At 56.3% G+C, this 14,956-nt stretch overlaps 2 protein-coding genes across 6 annotated transcripts in view; one reads left to right on the top strand and one right to left on the bottom strand.

Annotated features, from left to right (window-relative positions):
• Positions 1 to 274: 274 nt before the first annotated feature.
• LOC133339618 (signal peptidase complex subunit 3-like) lies at positions 275 to 12,169 on the bottom strand. Its single transcript, XM_061547749.1, has 6 exons — positions 12,007 to 12,169; positions 8,891 to 9,043; positions 5,251 to 5,332; positions 4,670 to 4,738; positions 3,952 to 4,067; positions 275 to 2,129 (listed from the first exon to the last, which is right to left on the bottom strand). The coding sequence occupies exons 2-6, from the start codon at positions 9,040 to 9,042 to the stop codon at positions 1,997 to 1,999; spliced, it is 552 nt and encodes a 183-aa protein (XP_061403733.1). The 5' UTR covers position 9,043; positions 12,007 to 12,169; the 3' UTR covers positions 275 to 1,996.
• Positions 12,170 to 13,488: 1,319 nt separating this feature from the next.
• The window catches only part of LOC133339612 (centriole and centriolar satellite protein ofd1-like), a 39,612-nt gene continuing 38,144 nt past the window's right edge, over positions 13,489 to 14,956 (top strand). For 3 of the 5 annotated variants that reach the window (XR_009754752.1, XM_061547736.1, XM_061547739.1), the window contains exon 1: positions 14,281 to 14,515. Coding sequence is in view for 2 of the 5 variants with exons in the window: in XM_061547736.1 (XP_061403720.1) it covers positions 14,296 to 14,515 (220 nt within the window). In the remaining 3 variants the exon portion in view is untranslated. The other 2 variants (XM_061547737.1, XM_061547738.1) reach the window with 2 other exon arrangements.

Genomic DNA, 14,956 nt, shown 5'->3' with positions numbered 1-14,956 from the left:
AGGGTGACATCTGAGGACGGCTGCTTGCGTTGTGGCCGAAACGTCGTGAGAATTGTATTTTATTGTTTTATTTTTATTATTTTATTATTTCCCTTCTACGCGACTTTACCGAAAGCACCAAGAATAAGCTCAACATACACACAAACACACACGTTTGTCAGTTGTCACTTTATCGATTTCATAGCCATTGATGAGGCTCTCTTATTCCATCTCGTTCGATCCTTTCCCGTAACGCGACGTCACACACACACACAGAGGACGCGTCACAGCTCTCAAACTTTTTCCTTACGGAGGAAATGTATTTTTATTTCAACACTTGTTGACGTGTGCGTGTGCGCGCTTTTGATTTCTCCCCGGACGCAGCAGTTTTTTCGTTGTTCCACGTTTCTATTCGCTTACTTATTCTAAAAAAATGGAACTCAACACATCCGCCGATAACGCCACAACCGCCAGTTCGTGCGGCATTCAAATATAATGGACGGCCCAGTGTCTGGTTTACTACGATGACGACGCCACTGCAGATCGATTTTTTAAAAAATCCTTTATATTAAGTTCGCTCGCTTGCTTGCTTGCGCGCTTACGACCGTGCAAATCTGGGTGGTGGTGGCGTATTTAACGACACATATTAACGCGATCTCACCAACCAAAAACCTCTCTCGTGGATAATATTGGGTCTTGAAAGCCTGCTGTGTGTGATGCCAAACGTAGTTTAGTTTTAGATCGCTGGCTATTGCTAGAAACGTTGCCTCATGAATAGATATTTAATTTGAAGTCTGCGTGCACAGCACAGCGCTACTGACGGAAGAGTTGAGTTCTTTTTTTTGAAAAATGTGCTTCATGCACTGCTGCCAACGGCACTATCACCGAATAATCTGTGTTCGTGTTATTTCTGTTGGTCTCTGTGTGAGTCTGTGGGTCTCTGTGTGAGTCTGCGGGTCTCTGTGTGAGTCTGTGGCTCTCCGTGTGGTGAGTCTGTGGCTCTCCGTGTGGTGAGTCTGTGGGTCTCTGTGTGTGTTTGTGGGTCTCTGTGTGAGTCTGCGGGTCTCTGTGAGTCTGTGGGTCTCTGTGAGTCTGCGGGTCTCTGTGTGTGTCTGTGGCTCTCCGTGTGGTGAGTCTGTGGGTCTCTGTGTGAGTCTGCGGGTCTCTGTGTGTGTCTGTGGGTCTCTGTGTGTGTCTGTGGGTCTCTGTGTGTGTCTGTGGGTCTCTGTGTGAGTCTGTGGGTCTCTGTGTGAGTCTGTGGGTCTCTGTGTGAGTCTGCGGGTCTCTGTGAGTCTGTGGGTCTCTGTGTGAGTCTGTGGGTCTCTGTGTGAGTCTGCGGGTCTCTGTGTGAGTCTGCGGGTCTCTGTGTGAGTCTGTTGGTCTCTGTGTGAGTCTGTGGGTCTCTGTGTGAGTCTGCGGGTCTCTCTGTGTGTCTGTGGCTCTCTGTGTGGTGAGTCTGCGGGTCTCTGTGTGAGTCTGTGGGTCTCTGTGTGAGTCTGTGGGTCTCTGTGTGAGGCTCGGGGTCTCCTTGTGAGTCTGTGGGTCTCTGTGTACTGAGTCTATGGGTTTCTGTGTGAGTCTATGGCTCTCTGGTGTGGCGAGTCTGTGAGTCTCTGTGTGATGAGTCGAGGTCTCTGTGTGGTGAGTCTATAGGTCTGTGTGTGGTGAGTCTACAGGTCTGTGTGTGGTGAGTGTGGTTTACGTAGTGAATGATCGCCAGTAGTTCTTGGTTTGTGTCTGGAGAGTGGTGGGCGTGGTGGTGGTGGTGGTGAGCGTGGTGAGCGTGGTGAGCGGTGGTGGTGAGCGTGGTGGTAAGTGGTGGTGAGGATCTTGTGGCTCAGTATGTCTTGGTGGTCTCTGTGTGTGGTGAGTGTGGTGAGCGTGGTGGTGAGCGTGGTGGTGAGCGTGGTGAGCGGTGGTGGTGAGTAGCTTGTGGCTCAGTATGTCTTGGTGGTCTCTGTGTGTGGTGAGCGTGGTGGTGGTGAGTGGTGGTGAGTGGTGGTGAGTAGCTTGTGGCTCAGTAGGTCTTGGTGGTCTCGTAGCTGTCTGGGAATCGCACCGACGAGGCCCCAGTGCCCGACAGCAGCGGCAGAACTCCGGCGTTGGGGATCACGTTCCACGACAGGGACAGAGACACCTTGGGGTTACCCCTAGAGAGACACACGCAGAGAGACACACCTTGGGGTTACCCATAGAGACACGCACACACAGAGATACACAGAGACACTGGGGTTACCCCTACAGAGACACACACACAGAGACACAGAGAGACACCTTGGGGTTACCCCTAGAGAGACACACAGACACCTTGGGGTTACCCCTAGAGAGACAGAGACACCTTGGGGTTACCCCTACACACACACAGAGACACCTTGGGGTTACCCCTAGACACACAGAGACACCTTGGGGTTACCCCTAGACACACACAGACAGAGACACACTGGGGTTACCCCTAGAGAGACACAGACACACACACAAAGACACCTTGGGGTTACCCCTACACACACGCAGAGAGACACTGGGGTTACCCCTAGAGAGACACACAGAGACACACACAGAGACACACAGAGAGAGACAGACACACAGAGAGACAGACACACAGAGAGACAAACAGAGAAAGACAGACACACAGAGAGACAGACAGAGACACTTTGGGGTTACCGCTAGAGAGAGGCACACAGTTACAGAGGGTGACGTGGTGAGGAGGTAGTTAATGACGTTGTGAGGACGAGGTGGTGAGGAGAGTGGTGCACAGGTGGTGGTGAGGTGGTGGTGGTGGTGAGGTGGTGGTGGTGGTGGTGAGGAGGGTGGTGAAAAGGTGGTGGTGGTGAGGTGGTGGTGGTGGTGAGGAGGGTGGTGAGAAGGTGGTGGTGGTGAGGTGGTGGTGAAGAGAGTGGTGAGAAGGTGGTGGTGAGATGGTGGTGAGGTGGTGGTGGTGAGGTGGTGGTGAGGTGGTGGTGGTGAGGTGGTGGTGAGGTGGTGGTGGTGAGGTGGTGGTGAGGTGGTGAGGTGGTGGTGAGGTGGTGAGGTGGTGGTTGAGGTGGTGGTGGTGGTGAGGTGGTGGTGAGGTGGTGGTGAGGTGGTGGTGGTGAGGTGGTGGTGAGGTGGTGGTGGTGAGGTGGTGAGTGGTGGTGAGGTGGTGGTGGTGAGGTGGTGGTGAGGTGGTGGTGGTGAGGTGGTGGTGGTGGTGAGGTGGTGGTGAGGTGGTGGTGGTGAGGTGGTGGTGGTGAGGGTGGTGGTGGTGAGGTGGTGGTGGTGAGGTGGTGGTGGTGGTGAGGTGGTGGTGAGGTGGTGGTGGTGAGGTGGTGGTGGTGAGGTGGTGGTGAGGTGGTGGTGGTGAGGTGGTGGTGGTGAGGTGGTGGTGGTGAGGTGGTGGTGAGGTGGTGGTGGTGAGGTGGTGGTGGTGGTGAGGTGGTGGTGGTGAGAAGGTGGTGGTGGTAGTGAGGTGGTGGTGGTGAGGTGGTGGTGGTGGTGAGGAGGGTGGTGAGGTGGTGGTGGTGAGGTGGTGGTGGTGAGGAGGTGGTGGTGAGGAGGTGGTGGTGGTGAGGAGGTGGTTGGTGGTGGTGAGGTGGTGAGGAGGTGGTGGTGGTGAGGTGGTGGTGGTGAGGAGGTGGTGGTGGTGAGGAGGTGGTGGTGGTGGTGAGGTGGTGAGGAGGTGGTGGTGGTGAGGTGGTGGTGGTGAGGAGGTGGTGGTGGTGAGGAGGTGGTGGTGGTGGTGAGGTGGTGAGGAGGTGGTGGTGGTGAGGTGGTGGTGGTGAGGAGGTGGTGGTGGTGAGGAGGTGGTGGTGGTGGTGAGGTGGTGAGGAGGTGGTGGTGGTGAGGTGGTGGTGGTGAGGAGGTGGTGGTGGTGAGGTGGTGGTGGTGAGGAGGTGGTGGTGGTGAGGTGGTGAGGTGGTGGTGGTGAGGTGGTGGTGAGGTGGTGGTGGTGAGGTGGTGGTGGTGGTGAGGAGGAGGTGAGGAGGTAGTTCTCACCGCAGCCCGTTGCCGTCGTCAAAGAAGAAGTACTTGGAGCGCAGGCTGTGGTAGTGCAGCGAGGCGTTCTCACCCCGCAGCACGATGCGATCCCACAGCACCACCTGGTTCACTGCCTACACACGTACACACATACATACACACACGTACACACACATACACACACGTACATACACATACACACACACACACAGATACACACATACACACACACCACGTACACACACACATACACGCAGCACGATGCGGTCCCACAGCACCACCTGGTTCACTGCCTATACACACACACACACACACGTACACACACACACCACGTACACACACACATACACACACATACACACACGTACACACACATACACACACATACACACACATACACACACATACACACACATACACACACATACACACACGTACACACACGTACACACACAGACACACCACGTACACACACGTACACACACACACATAGACACACCACGTACACACACACACGCAGCACCCACCCCCCCCGTGCCCACTCACGTTGACCGCCTGCTGATATCCCTGCTGTAGTCTACGCTGAAGGACCCCCCCCCCCCCCGTGCCCACTCATGTTGGCTGCCGTGGTGTACTCGGCCGTCACGTACACACACACACACGTACACACACACACCACGTACACACACACACGTACACACACACGCAGCACCCCCCCGCCCCCGTGCCCACTCACGTTGGCCGCCGTGGTGTACTCGGCCGTCACGTACAGGAACAGCTGTTTCACGTTCCAGTTGAAGAGCGGCTGCAGCTGTGGGAGCGAGCGGAGGGTCAAGGAGCGAGCGGAGGGTCAAGGAGCGAGCGGAGACGACGATCCCGGCCGGGATCCCCTCCCCGGTGAACGCCGCACACACATACGCACGCACATACACACACACACGTACGCATATACACACGCACACACACACACACACGCACACACACACGCACGCACATACACACACACACGTACGCATATACACACGCACACACACACACACACGCACACACACACGCACACACACACGCACACGCACGCACACACACGCACACACACACACACGCACATACACACGCACGCATATACACACGCACGCACACACACACACACGCACACACACGCACACACCACTTCTCGTCCTTTTGAGCTACGACATTAACTCTTTTCGCAGCCCCTCAACCGCCGACGGTCACCACGAGGTCGTCAGTGAGTGTACGGCGGGCGGGCTGGGCGGGCTGGGTGGGGCGGGCTGGGCGGGCGGGCTGGACGAGCGGGACAAGGATATCGGCCTTCAGGTCGAAGGTGACGAAGCCGAGGTCGCTCTTGTCCCGCGGCCCCGTGAAGTCCTCCACGTTCTTCCTGCACGCCGCACACGCGAAGGTCGAAGGTCAAGACAAAGATCCCCGACCCTCCCATCACCCCCCCCCCCTCCCCACGCCGCCACCGCTGACACGCAGGCAGCCAATGGGATGTGACACCTCGTATTCGTAGGTTTTTTCGGTAAAGTCACGTAGGTCCGCACCGAGTCTACACAACAAAGGCTCATTTCCTGGCAGCGATTTCAGCCGCACCACCTCTACATAACAAAAGGCTCAGTCCCTTTTACACCTTTACATCAGCCTCACCTAGTCTACACAACAAAGGCTCATTCCTAACAGCGTGCTTCAGCCGCACCGAACCTCACAATAATAATATCCAGGGCCTACCTTGGCTCCTCCCACCCTCAACCAGTATATATACAAGGACTGTTTTCTTGGAATTTCTCTTTACTTGATACAGCAGTCGTGCTGTGACGGTTCCACCTGAAGACGGAAGCTTGTGTTGCCTCCGAAACGTCGTGATTTTTATTTAATTTTTATTTTACTTTTATTAATTTTTATTTTTTACCTACGTGACTTTACCGAAAAAAAACCTAAGAATATAAATCCTTGCAGTCACGAAAGCTTCAAATCCAGAATGTTACACCTCCTCCGCCCAGGCATGCGAGGAGGTTGTGGGTTCAATCCCAGAACCTGACGACGTCGATGCATTGCTGTCTGTAGATTTGGAGTTTGCGTGTTCTGCGCGAGTGAGTCTGTGTCTCTGTCTGGGTCTCTCTGTATTAGGCAAGGCTGCGTTGGCTGGGTCATGTAGCCCGCATGCCCAGCCACCGCATGCCTAAACAGCTTTTGTTCGGCCGGATCGAGGGGGCTAAACGGGCGCGGCACGGGCTAGAGAAGAGATGGAGTGATGTGGTACAGGAGGGCGTGGAGCTGAGTGGACTTGCCGATGACTGGTACCAGCGGTGTCAAGATCGGCCTCTGTGGCGGAGGCTCGTGAAGGACGCTACTGGGCAGTTGGAGGCAGTCGCCCTCCAGCAACAACGGAGGGCGGAGGAGAGACGCTCACAACAACGAGCGGAGCGCCGGGTGGCTAAAGCACAGCAAGTTGGCACGGTAGGGGGCACAGGTGATGCATCAACCAGTCATCTCGGTCATCTCAGTCAGTCGACCCGTGGCACCTGCTGGGTCTGCCCCGTGACCTCCTGCCAGCGTCCGTTCGACACTTCACGTGGCCTCAAGGTGCACATGGCCTGGCACAAGCGTCGTGGTGACGTCAGCGCCACTTAGTGGTGAATGGCGGTTGTTGTTGTGTGTGTCACTGTGTGGGTCTCTCTGTATTATCTCAACTGGTCGTGGGCCTCCCCCAGGTCGACTCGGCCTCAAATGTGGAGCTGGTACGGTGTGTAAACATCGCCACTAGTGAGACAAAGATGGCCGGGCGTGGTGCTGGCCACCCACCCCCTCGTGTGCCGTGCCGGCCTTCATAGGTGCAGCTACTCGCTAACAGCACTTGCCCCAACAGTCTGTTAAGGCTACACGGGGGCTCTTTGTCTCTCTAAGTGTCTCTGTGTGGTACACAGGAGGTTGGGGGACTGTGTGTTTGACTGTCTCTAGAGCGGTGACGCTGCCTACCCAAGGCTATCCAAGTAACATCACAACATATGGCTCCGTTCACACGCACAGCTCACACGCGCATAGCTCACACAAAGATCCCCCGTGTAGCCTCAACAGACTGTAGGGGCAAGTGCTGTTAGTGCGCAGCACGGCACAAGGCCGACCTCGCCTCCCCAGTGGCGACGCTGACTACACCCAGCGTCAGGTACTCATTTGAGGCTGAGGCGACCTCGGGGAGGCCCACGACTGGTTCAGGATGATCGTCCCTGGTGTTGGCCGTGAGTGGGAATGGAACTTGGGTCGCCGGGTTCATAGCGGAGCGCGCTAACCGCTACACATGCAGCTCAACAACAACAACAACCGCCATTCGCCACTAAGTGGCGGTGACGTCACGACGACGCTTGTGCCAGGCCAGGTGCACTCTGAGACCACGTGAAGTGTCGAAGGCTTGCTGACAGGTCACAAGGCAGACCCTGCAGGTGCCATGCATTGACTGACCGAGACGACTGGCTGATGCACCACCTGTGCCCCCTACTGTGCCAACTTGCTGTGCTGTAGCCACCCGGCGCTCCGCTCGTTGTTGTGAGCGTCGCTCCTCCGCCCTCCGTTGTTGTTGGAGGACGCTTGTGCCAGGCCAGGCACATGCAGCTCACTCACTCACACACCAACAACAGCTGTTTGCCATCTCTGCTGTAGCAGACGGATGGAGCATGAAGTTGTGGTTATTGCAAACATGATGCCTTGTATAAAGGTGTCAGTTTTGTACCAGTTTAAAGGGTAAAAACCTACTACTATAGTTGTGATGATGTCACATAGCGCAACCCGCACACAAAGGCCACCCTACCTCAGCAGCTCACTCGGGAGATCATCTGCGTGGCGCTTTTCCTGGTTTCAGACTCTGAATCGCCTTCCGTACTTCCTCAACAAATGGCACCTCAGCCAGCCACTCACAGGAGGCGACTGCTACTTCCAACATTTGAGGCACCGCAACCTTAGCAGGGTCATCCTCACTTTGCCCTCCCCCCAAGAGCACACAGAAATGCTCAGCACATCTGCAAACCATCTTCTTGGTTCTTTCGGTAAAGTGACGTAGAAGGGAAATAATGAAAATAAAACATAAAATAATTCTCACGACGTTTCGGCCACAACGCAAGCAGCCATCCTCAGGTGAAGAACAGGTCTGTCTTCTCGACAGACCTGTTCTTCGAAAGAACCAAGAAGATGAATCCCTGCAGTTACGAAAGCTTTAAATCGAAATCTGCAAACCAGTTCATTGAGATTGGATAACGGAACACCATTCTTTCCCCCAAGTTACTTTTTTGATGGGATTCGAGAGATTTCTGATCGCATGCTACCGAGAAAGACTATCTTCTCAGCAACCCGCGGCCACCACTCATCATCATTGCTGCACCGCATGGTTCTCCGAACCTCTCAGCGAAAGCTACGGCAAGCCTCTTCATCATTCACCGACATGGGATGTTGTAAATGGTGGGAGTGGCAGCGATTACAGCTGCATGAACCACAATCCTGAACCTCAGCCATGAAATTCTCGCTTGCAACTTTCTTCAGCTAGCTGAGACCAAGCATCTTACCGATGACAAGCCGATGGTCAGTGGACAGATAATCTCAATGAGTAGGTCCTTAGTGTCAAGGTCATGGGCCCGCATCCGCTGTTCCATCACTATATAGTGTTGTTGTTGGTGGTGTTGATGGTGTTGGTGGTGGTGGTGGTGTTGGTGGTGATGTTGGTGTTGATGATGATGGTGTTCGTGGTGGTGGTGTTGGTGGTGGTGTTGGTGGTGGTGGTGTTGGTGGTGATGTTGGTGTTGATGATGATGGTGTTGGTGGTGGTGTTGGTGGTGGTGTTGGCGGTGTTGGTGGTGGTGATGATGATGCTGATGGTGTTGGTGGTGTTGATGGTGGTGTTGGTGTTGGTGGTGTTGATGGTGATGGTGGTGTTGGTGGTGTTGGTGGTACTCACACGAGAACGGACGTGATGGCGATGCCGAGCGGCTGGGGCAGCGGCTGCTGCTGGCGGTAGGCGGTGCTGGCGAAGCAGAGCAACGTCACGCTCGCCATGACGGTGAGCGTGAACGCAAAGAGCGCGTTCAGCCGTGATAGTAGCGTGTTCATCCTGACACACACAGACACACACACACACAGAGACACACACAGACACACACAGAGTGAAACACACCCACACAACAACAACAACAACCGCCATTCGCCACTAAGTGGCGGTGACGTCACCACGATGCTTGTGCCAGGCCAAGTGCACCTTGAGGCCACGTGAAGTGTCGAAAGCCCGCTGGCAGGAGGTCACGGGGCAGACCCAGGTGCCACTGGTCGACTGACCGAGATGACCGAGATGACTGGCTGATGCACCACCTGTGCCCCCTACTGTGCCAACTTGCTGTGCTTTAGCCACCCGGCGCTCCGCTCGTTGTTGTGAGCGTCGCTCCTCCGCCCTCCGTTGTTGTTGGAGGGCGACTGCCTCCAACTGCCCAGTAGCGTCCTTCACGAGCCTCCTCCACTGAGGCCGATCTTGACACCGCTGGTACCAGTCATCGGCAAGTCCACTCAGCTCCACGTCCTCCTGTACCACATCACTCCATCTCTTCTCCAGCCCGTGCCGCGCCCGTCTAGCCCCCTCGATCCGGCCGAACAAAAGCTGTTTAGGCATGCGGTGGCTGGGCATGCGGGCTACATGACCCAGCCAACGCAGCCTTGCCTGCCGGAGGAGCTCACTGATGGGACTTTGCCCAGATCTTTCAAGGATTTGTGAGCTCCTCACACAATCCAGCCTGGTTAAACCCAGGATGGATCGTAGGCAGGCCAGCCTAAATGTTTCCAACCGGCGAAGATGCTCCACCAGGGGGGTCCACGTCTCGCAAGCGTAGAGAAGGGAGGGAATGACCGTGGCCGAGAAGACCTGAAGCTTCGTGCGGAGCGACAGACCAGGTAGCTTCCACACAGCGTTACGCAACCGATGAAAAGATATTGCCGCTCGACTGATTCGGAGTGAGACCTCTGCTGATAGACTGGAGCCGGTCATAAGCACACTGCCCAGGTATGGGAAACTCTCCACTCTCTCCACAACTGCCCCATCACCAATTGGGAGTTGTGGGGGTGGAGTGTCCGATGGTACACCCACACACACACACAGACACACACACACAGAGACACACGGTGAGCGTGAACGCAAAGAGCGCGTTCAGCCGTGATAGCAGGGTGTTCATCCTGACTGACACACAGAGACACACACACAGAGACACACACACACAGAAACACGCACACAGAGACACACACACAGACACACACACAGAGACAAAGATCCCCCGTGTAGCCTTAACAGACTGTAGGGGCAAGTGCTGTTAGCGAGCACCTATGAAGACCGGCACGGTACACAAGGGGGTGGGTGGCTAGCACCACGCCCGGCCGCCTTTGTCTCCCCAGTGGCGATGTTTACATACCACACCAGGTACTCATTTCAGGCTAAGTCGACCTAGGGGAAGCCCAGGACCGGTTCAGATCATCACCACTGGTGTTGGCCGTGAGCGGGAATCGAACCCGGGTCGCCAGGTTTATAGCGCAGCGCGCTAACCGCTGCACCACCGCTCCCCACACACACACTCAGTGACACACACACACACAGAGACACACACACACACACAGACACACAAAGATACACACACAGAGAGACACACACACAGAGACACACACACACACACACAAAGATACACACACACACACACAGACACACAAAGATACACACACAGAGAGACACACACACACAAAGACACACACACACACACACAAAGATACACACACAGAAACACACACACACACAAAGATACACACACAGAGAGAGACACGGTGAGCGTGAACACAGCGTTCAGTCGGGACAGCAGCAGTGTTCATCCTGATAGAGACAATGGTGGTGGTGGTGATGGTGGTGGTGATGGTGGTGGTGATGATGGTGGTGGTGGTGATGGTGGTGGTGATGGTGGTGGTGGTGATGGTGGTGGTGATGGTGATGATGGTGGTGGTGGTGATGGTGGTGGTGATGATGGTGGTGGTGATGGTGGTGGTGATGATGATGGTGGTGGTGATGGTGGTGGTGATGGTGGTGGTGATGGTGGTGGTGATGGTGGTGGTGATGGTGGTGGTGATGATGGTGGTGATGATGGTGGTGGTGGTGGTGATGGTGGTGGTGATGGTGGTGGTGATGATGATGGTGGTGGCGGCGATAGTGGTGGTGATGGTGGTGGTGATGGTAGGGTGATGGTGGTGATGGTGGTGATGGTGGTGGTGATGATGATGATGGTGATAATGGTGGTGCTGGTGATGGTGGTGGTGCTGGTGATGGTGGTGGTGATGATGATGATGGTGGTGATGATGATGGTGGTGATGATGGTGGTGATGATGATGGTGATGGTGGTGATGATGGTGATGATGATGATGGTGGTGATGATGATGGTGATGATGATGGTGGTGGTGATGGTGGTGATGGTGGTGATGATGATGGTGGTGATGGTGGTGATGATGGTGATGATGATGATGGTGATGATGATGGTGGTGGTGATGGTGGTGATGGTGGTGATGGTGGTGATGATGGTGATGGTGGTGATGATGATGGTGGTGATGATGATGGTGATGATGATGGTGGTGATGGTGGTGATGATGGTGATGATGATGATGGTGGTGGTGATGGTGATGATGATGATGGTGGTGGTGATGATGATGGTGATGATGATGGTGGTGATGGTGGTGATGATGGTGATGATGATGATGGTGGTGATGATGATGATGGTGATGATGATGGTGGTGGTGATGGTGGTGATGGTGGTGATGATGATGGTGGTGATGGTGGTGATGGTGATGATGATGATGGTGGTGGTGATGGTGGTGATGATGATGGTGAAGATGATGATGGTGGTGAAGATGATGATGGTGGTGATGATGGTTGTGATGGTGGTGATGATGGTGGTGGTGATGATGGTGGTGGTGATGATGGTGGCGATAGTGATGGTGGTGATGATGGTAATGGTGGTGATGATGGTTGATGCTGAATGGTCTTTTGCGAGTCTCACTCACCCTGCGGTGCTCTGTCTGTCTGTGTGTGTCTCTGTGTGTCTCTGCCTGTCTGTCTGCCTGTGTCTGTCTGTGTCTCTCGGCCCGTGCAGTTGAGTGGAGGACAGACCCCGATGTCAGAGCAAAGAGGAATCCCTGCAGATTCCACGCGCCTGTGGATCGAATCGTCGCGAGTGAAAAATCGCATTTCGAATCGGCTCGCGATTCCACGGCTATGGAGATTTGAATGGAATCGGTGAGTCACGATTCTCTGCGTCGCGATTCTCTGAGTTTACGGTGGCGATTCCATTGACTTCCTCTGCCCCCCCAACCCCTCCAGTAACTTCCGGCCCCTCCCTCCTCTCCCCCCCAGTAACTTCCGGCCCCTCCCTCCTCTCCCCCCCAGCAACTTCCGGCCCCCTCCCTCCTCTCCCCCCCAGCAACTTCCGGCCCCTCCCTCCTCTCCCCCAACAACTTCCGGTCCCTCTCTCCTCTCCCCCCCAGCAACTTCCGGCCCCTCCCTCCTCTCCCCCCCAGCAACTTCCGGCCCCCTCCCTCCTCTCCCCCCCAGCAACTTCCGGCCCCTCCCTCCTCTCCCCCAACAACTTCCGGCCCCTCCCTCCTCTCCCCCAGCAACTTCCGGCCCCTCTCTCCTCTCCCCCAACAACTTCCGGCCCCCTCCCTCCTCTCCCCCCCAGTAACTTCCGGCCCCTCCCTCCTCTCCCCCCCAGCAACTTCCGGCCCCTCCCTCCTCTCCCACACCCAGTAACTTCCGGCCCCTCCCTCCTCTCCCCCCCAGCAACTTCCGGCCCCTCCCTCCTCTCCCCCCCAGTAACTTCCGGCCCCTCCCTCCTCCCCCCCCCCCCCAGTAACTTCCGGCCCCCTCCCTCCTCTCCCACCCAGCAACTTCCGGCCCCTCCCTCCTCTCCCCCCCAGTAACTTCCGGCCCCTCCCTCCTCTCCCCCCCAGCAACTTCCGGCCCCTCCCTCCTCTCCCACCCCAGTAACTTCCGGCCCCTCCCTCCTCTCCCCCCCAGCAACTTCCGGCCCCTCCCTCCTCTCCCCCCCCAGTAACTTCCGGCCCCTCCCTCCTCCCCCCCCCCAGTAACTTCCGGCCCCCTCCCTCCTCTCCCACCCAGCAACTTCCGGCCCCTCCCTCCTCTCCCCCCCAGTAACTTCCGGCCCTCTCCCTCCTCTCCCACCCAGCAACTTCCGGCCCCTCCCTCCTCTCCCCCCCAGTAACTTCCGGCCCCCTCCCTCCTCTCCCACCCAGCAACTTCCGGCCCCTCCCTCCTCTCCCCCCCAGTAACTTCCGGCCCCCTCCCTCCTCTCCCCCCAGTAACTTCCGGCCCCTCCCTCCTCTCCCCCCCAGCAACTTCCGGCCCCTCCCTCCTCTCCCCCTAGCAACTTCCGGCCCCTCCCTCCTCCCCCAGTAACTTCCGGCCCCTCCCTCCCTCCTCTAACCCCCCAGCAACTTCCGGCCCCTCCCTCCTCCCCTCACCGGAAGTCGAGTTGAACTCGGGCGATACCAACTGCGCAGGAGGGTTGACACTCACTCGGCTTAAAACCCACACTCAGTCGTAATAGAACCACGCAAAACACCATCGAACATTCCGTATTGTTTTATTAGGTCGTTTGACGGTTTAACACCCAAAAAAAACTGGACGCAAATTCTTATTAAAGTAAAAAAAAAAATTTTAACACGGAAAGTTCAAAGTTGGTATCGCCCGGTGACGTTTTCGCGCCGACTCACTCCTCCGCCGTGCTCGGTGAGTCTTGTGTCCCTCCGCGCCGCCGCTACCGCCGCTGCTGCTGTAGTCCCCGCCTCGCCCGCCTCGTCTCGCCGCCTCTCCCGCTTGGAGACCTCTTTCCCCTCGTGTCGAGGTGACGCTACGACATTGCTTGCTCTGCCGATGACTTCTAACGACTTGTGAGGGACTCGTCGTTGGCTCGTGACGGACTTTGTTTTGCGTTGGGGGCAGGAGAGGCCCCAACCGTCGCCGTTTGAATTTAAGGAGCCAATCAGCGCGCGGGGAGGGGGGGGGGCGTCGCCATGGAGACGGCGCGAGGCCGAGAGAGGGGGGGGGCGTCAGTGTCTCCATAGAGACGGCGGGGTGGGGGTGTGGGGGCGTTGCCATGGAGACGGCGGGGTGGGGGAATGGGTGCATCGCCATGGAGACGGTGGGGTTCAGGGGAGTGGGTGCGTCGCCTTGGTGACGGCGGGGGTGGGGGTATGGATGCGTTACCATGGAGATGTCGGGGGAGTGGGTGCGTCGCCATGGAGACGGCGGGGTAGGGGTGTGGGTGCGTCGCCATGGAGACGGCGGGGTGGGGGTGTGGGTGCGTCGCCATGGAGACGGCGGGGTGGGGGTGTTCCCGCGATGGTTGCCGCGCTGTGGCCGAGCGAGTGGAGAACTTGAACTCGTGTCGCCTGCCACAGGCACATCGCCCGAAACGTCGCTTCAGTCGTACACAGACGCACGCACAACCACCACCAGAGTTGTTGACGGAGGCGTTTGTTGTTGTAGAAATCGGTAGGTTGTGTTCGTGTGTGAGTGTCTCAAGGTCGACTCAGCCATAAATGAGTAGCTGGTGTGTCTGTGTGGATGTGTTCGTGTGTGTCACTGTGGGGGGGTGAGTGAGTTAGGGGAGCGGTGGTGCAGTGGTTAGCACGATATCTGCGTGTCTATCTCTCTGTGTGTGTGCATCTCTGTGTGTGTATCTCTGTGTGTGTCTATCTCTCTGTGTGTGTGCATCTCTGTGTGTGTGCATCTCTGTGTCAATCTCTCTGCATCTGTGTGTATTTTGAGCTGCATCTCTGTATCATCTCTCTGTGTGTCTATCTCTGTGTGTGTGTATCTCTGTGTGTGTATCTCTCTGTGTGTATCTCTCTCTGTGTGTCGCAGTATCTCTGTGTGTGTATCTCTGTGTGTCTATCTCTGTGTGTGTGTGTGTATCTCTGTGTGTGTATCTCT

Source organism: Lethenteron reissneri, unplaced genomic scaffold (assembly GCF_015708825.2).
Source record: "Lethenteron reissneri isolate LAM-NWPU_2019-01 unplaced genomic scaffold, ASM1570882v1 scaffold_1937, whole genome shotgun sequence".
Lineage (NCBI taxonomy): Eukaryota > Metazoa > Chordata > Hyperoartia > Petromyzontiformes > Petromyzontidae > Lethenteron > Lethenteron reissneri.
Note: the sequence above shows the minus strand (reverse complement) of the source record. Positions and strands in the feature narration are given on the sequence as shown.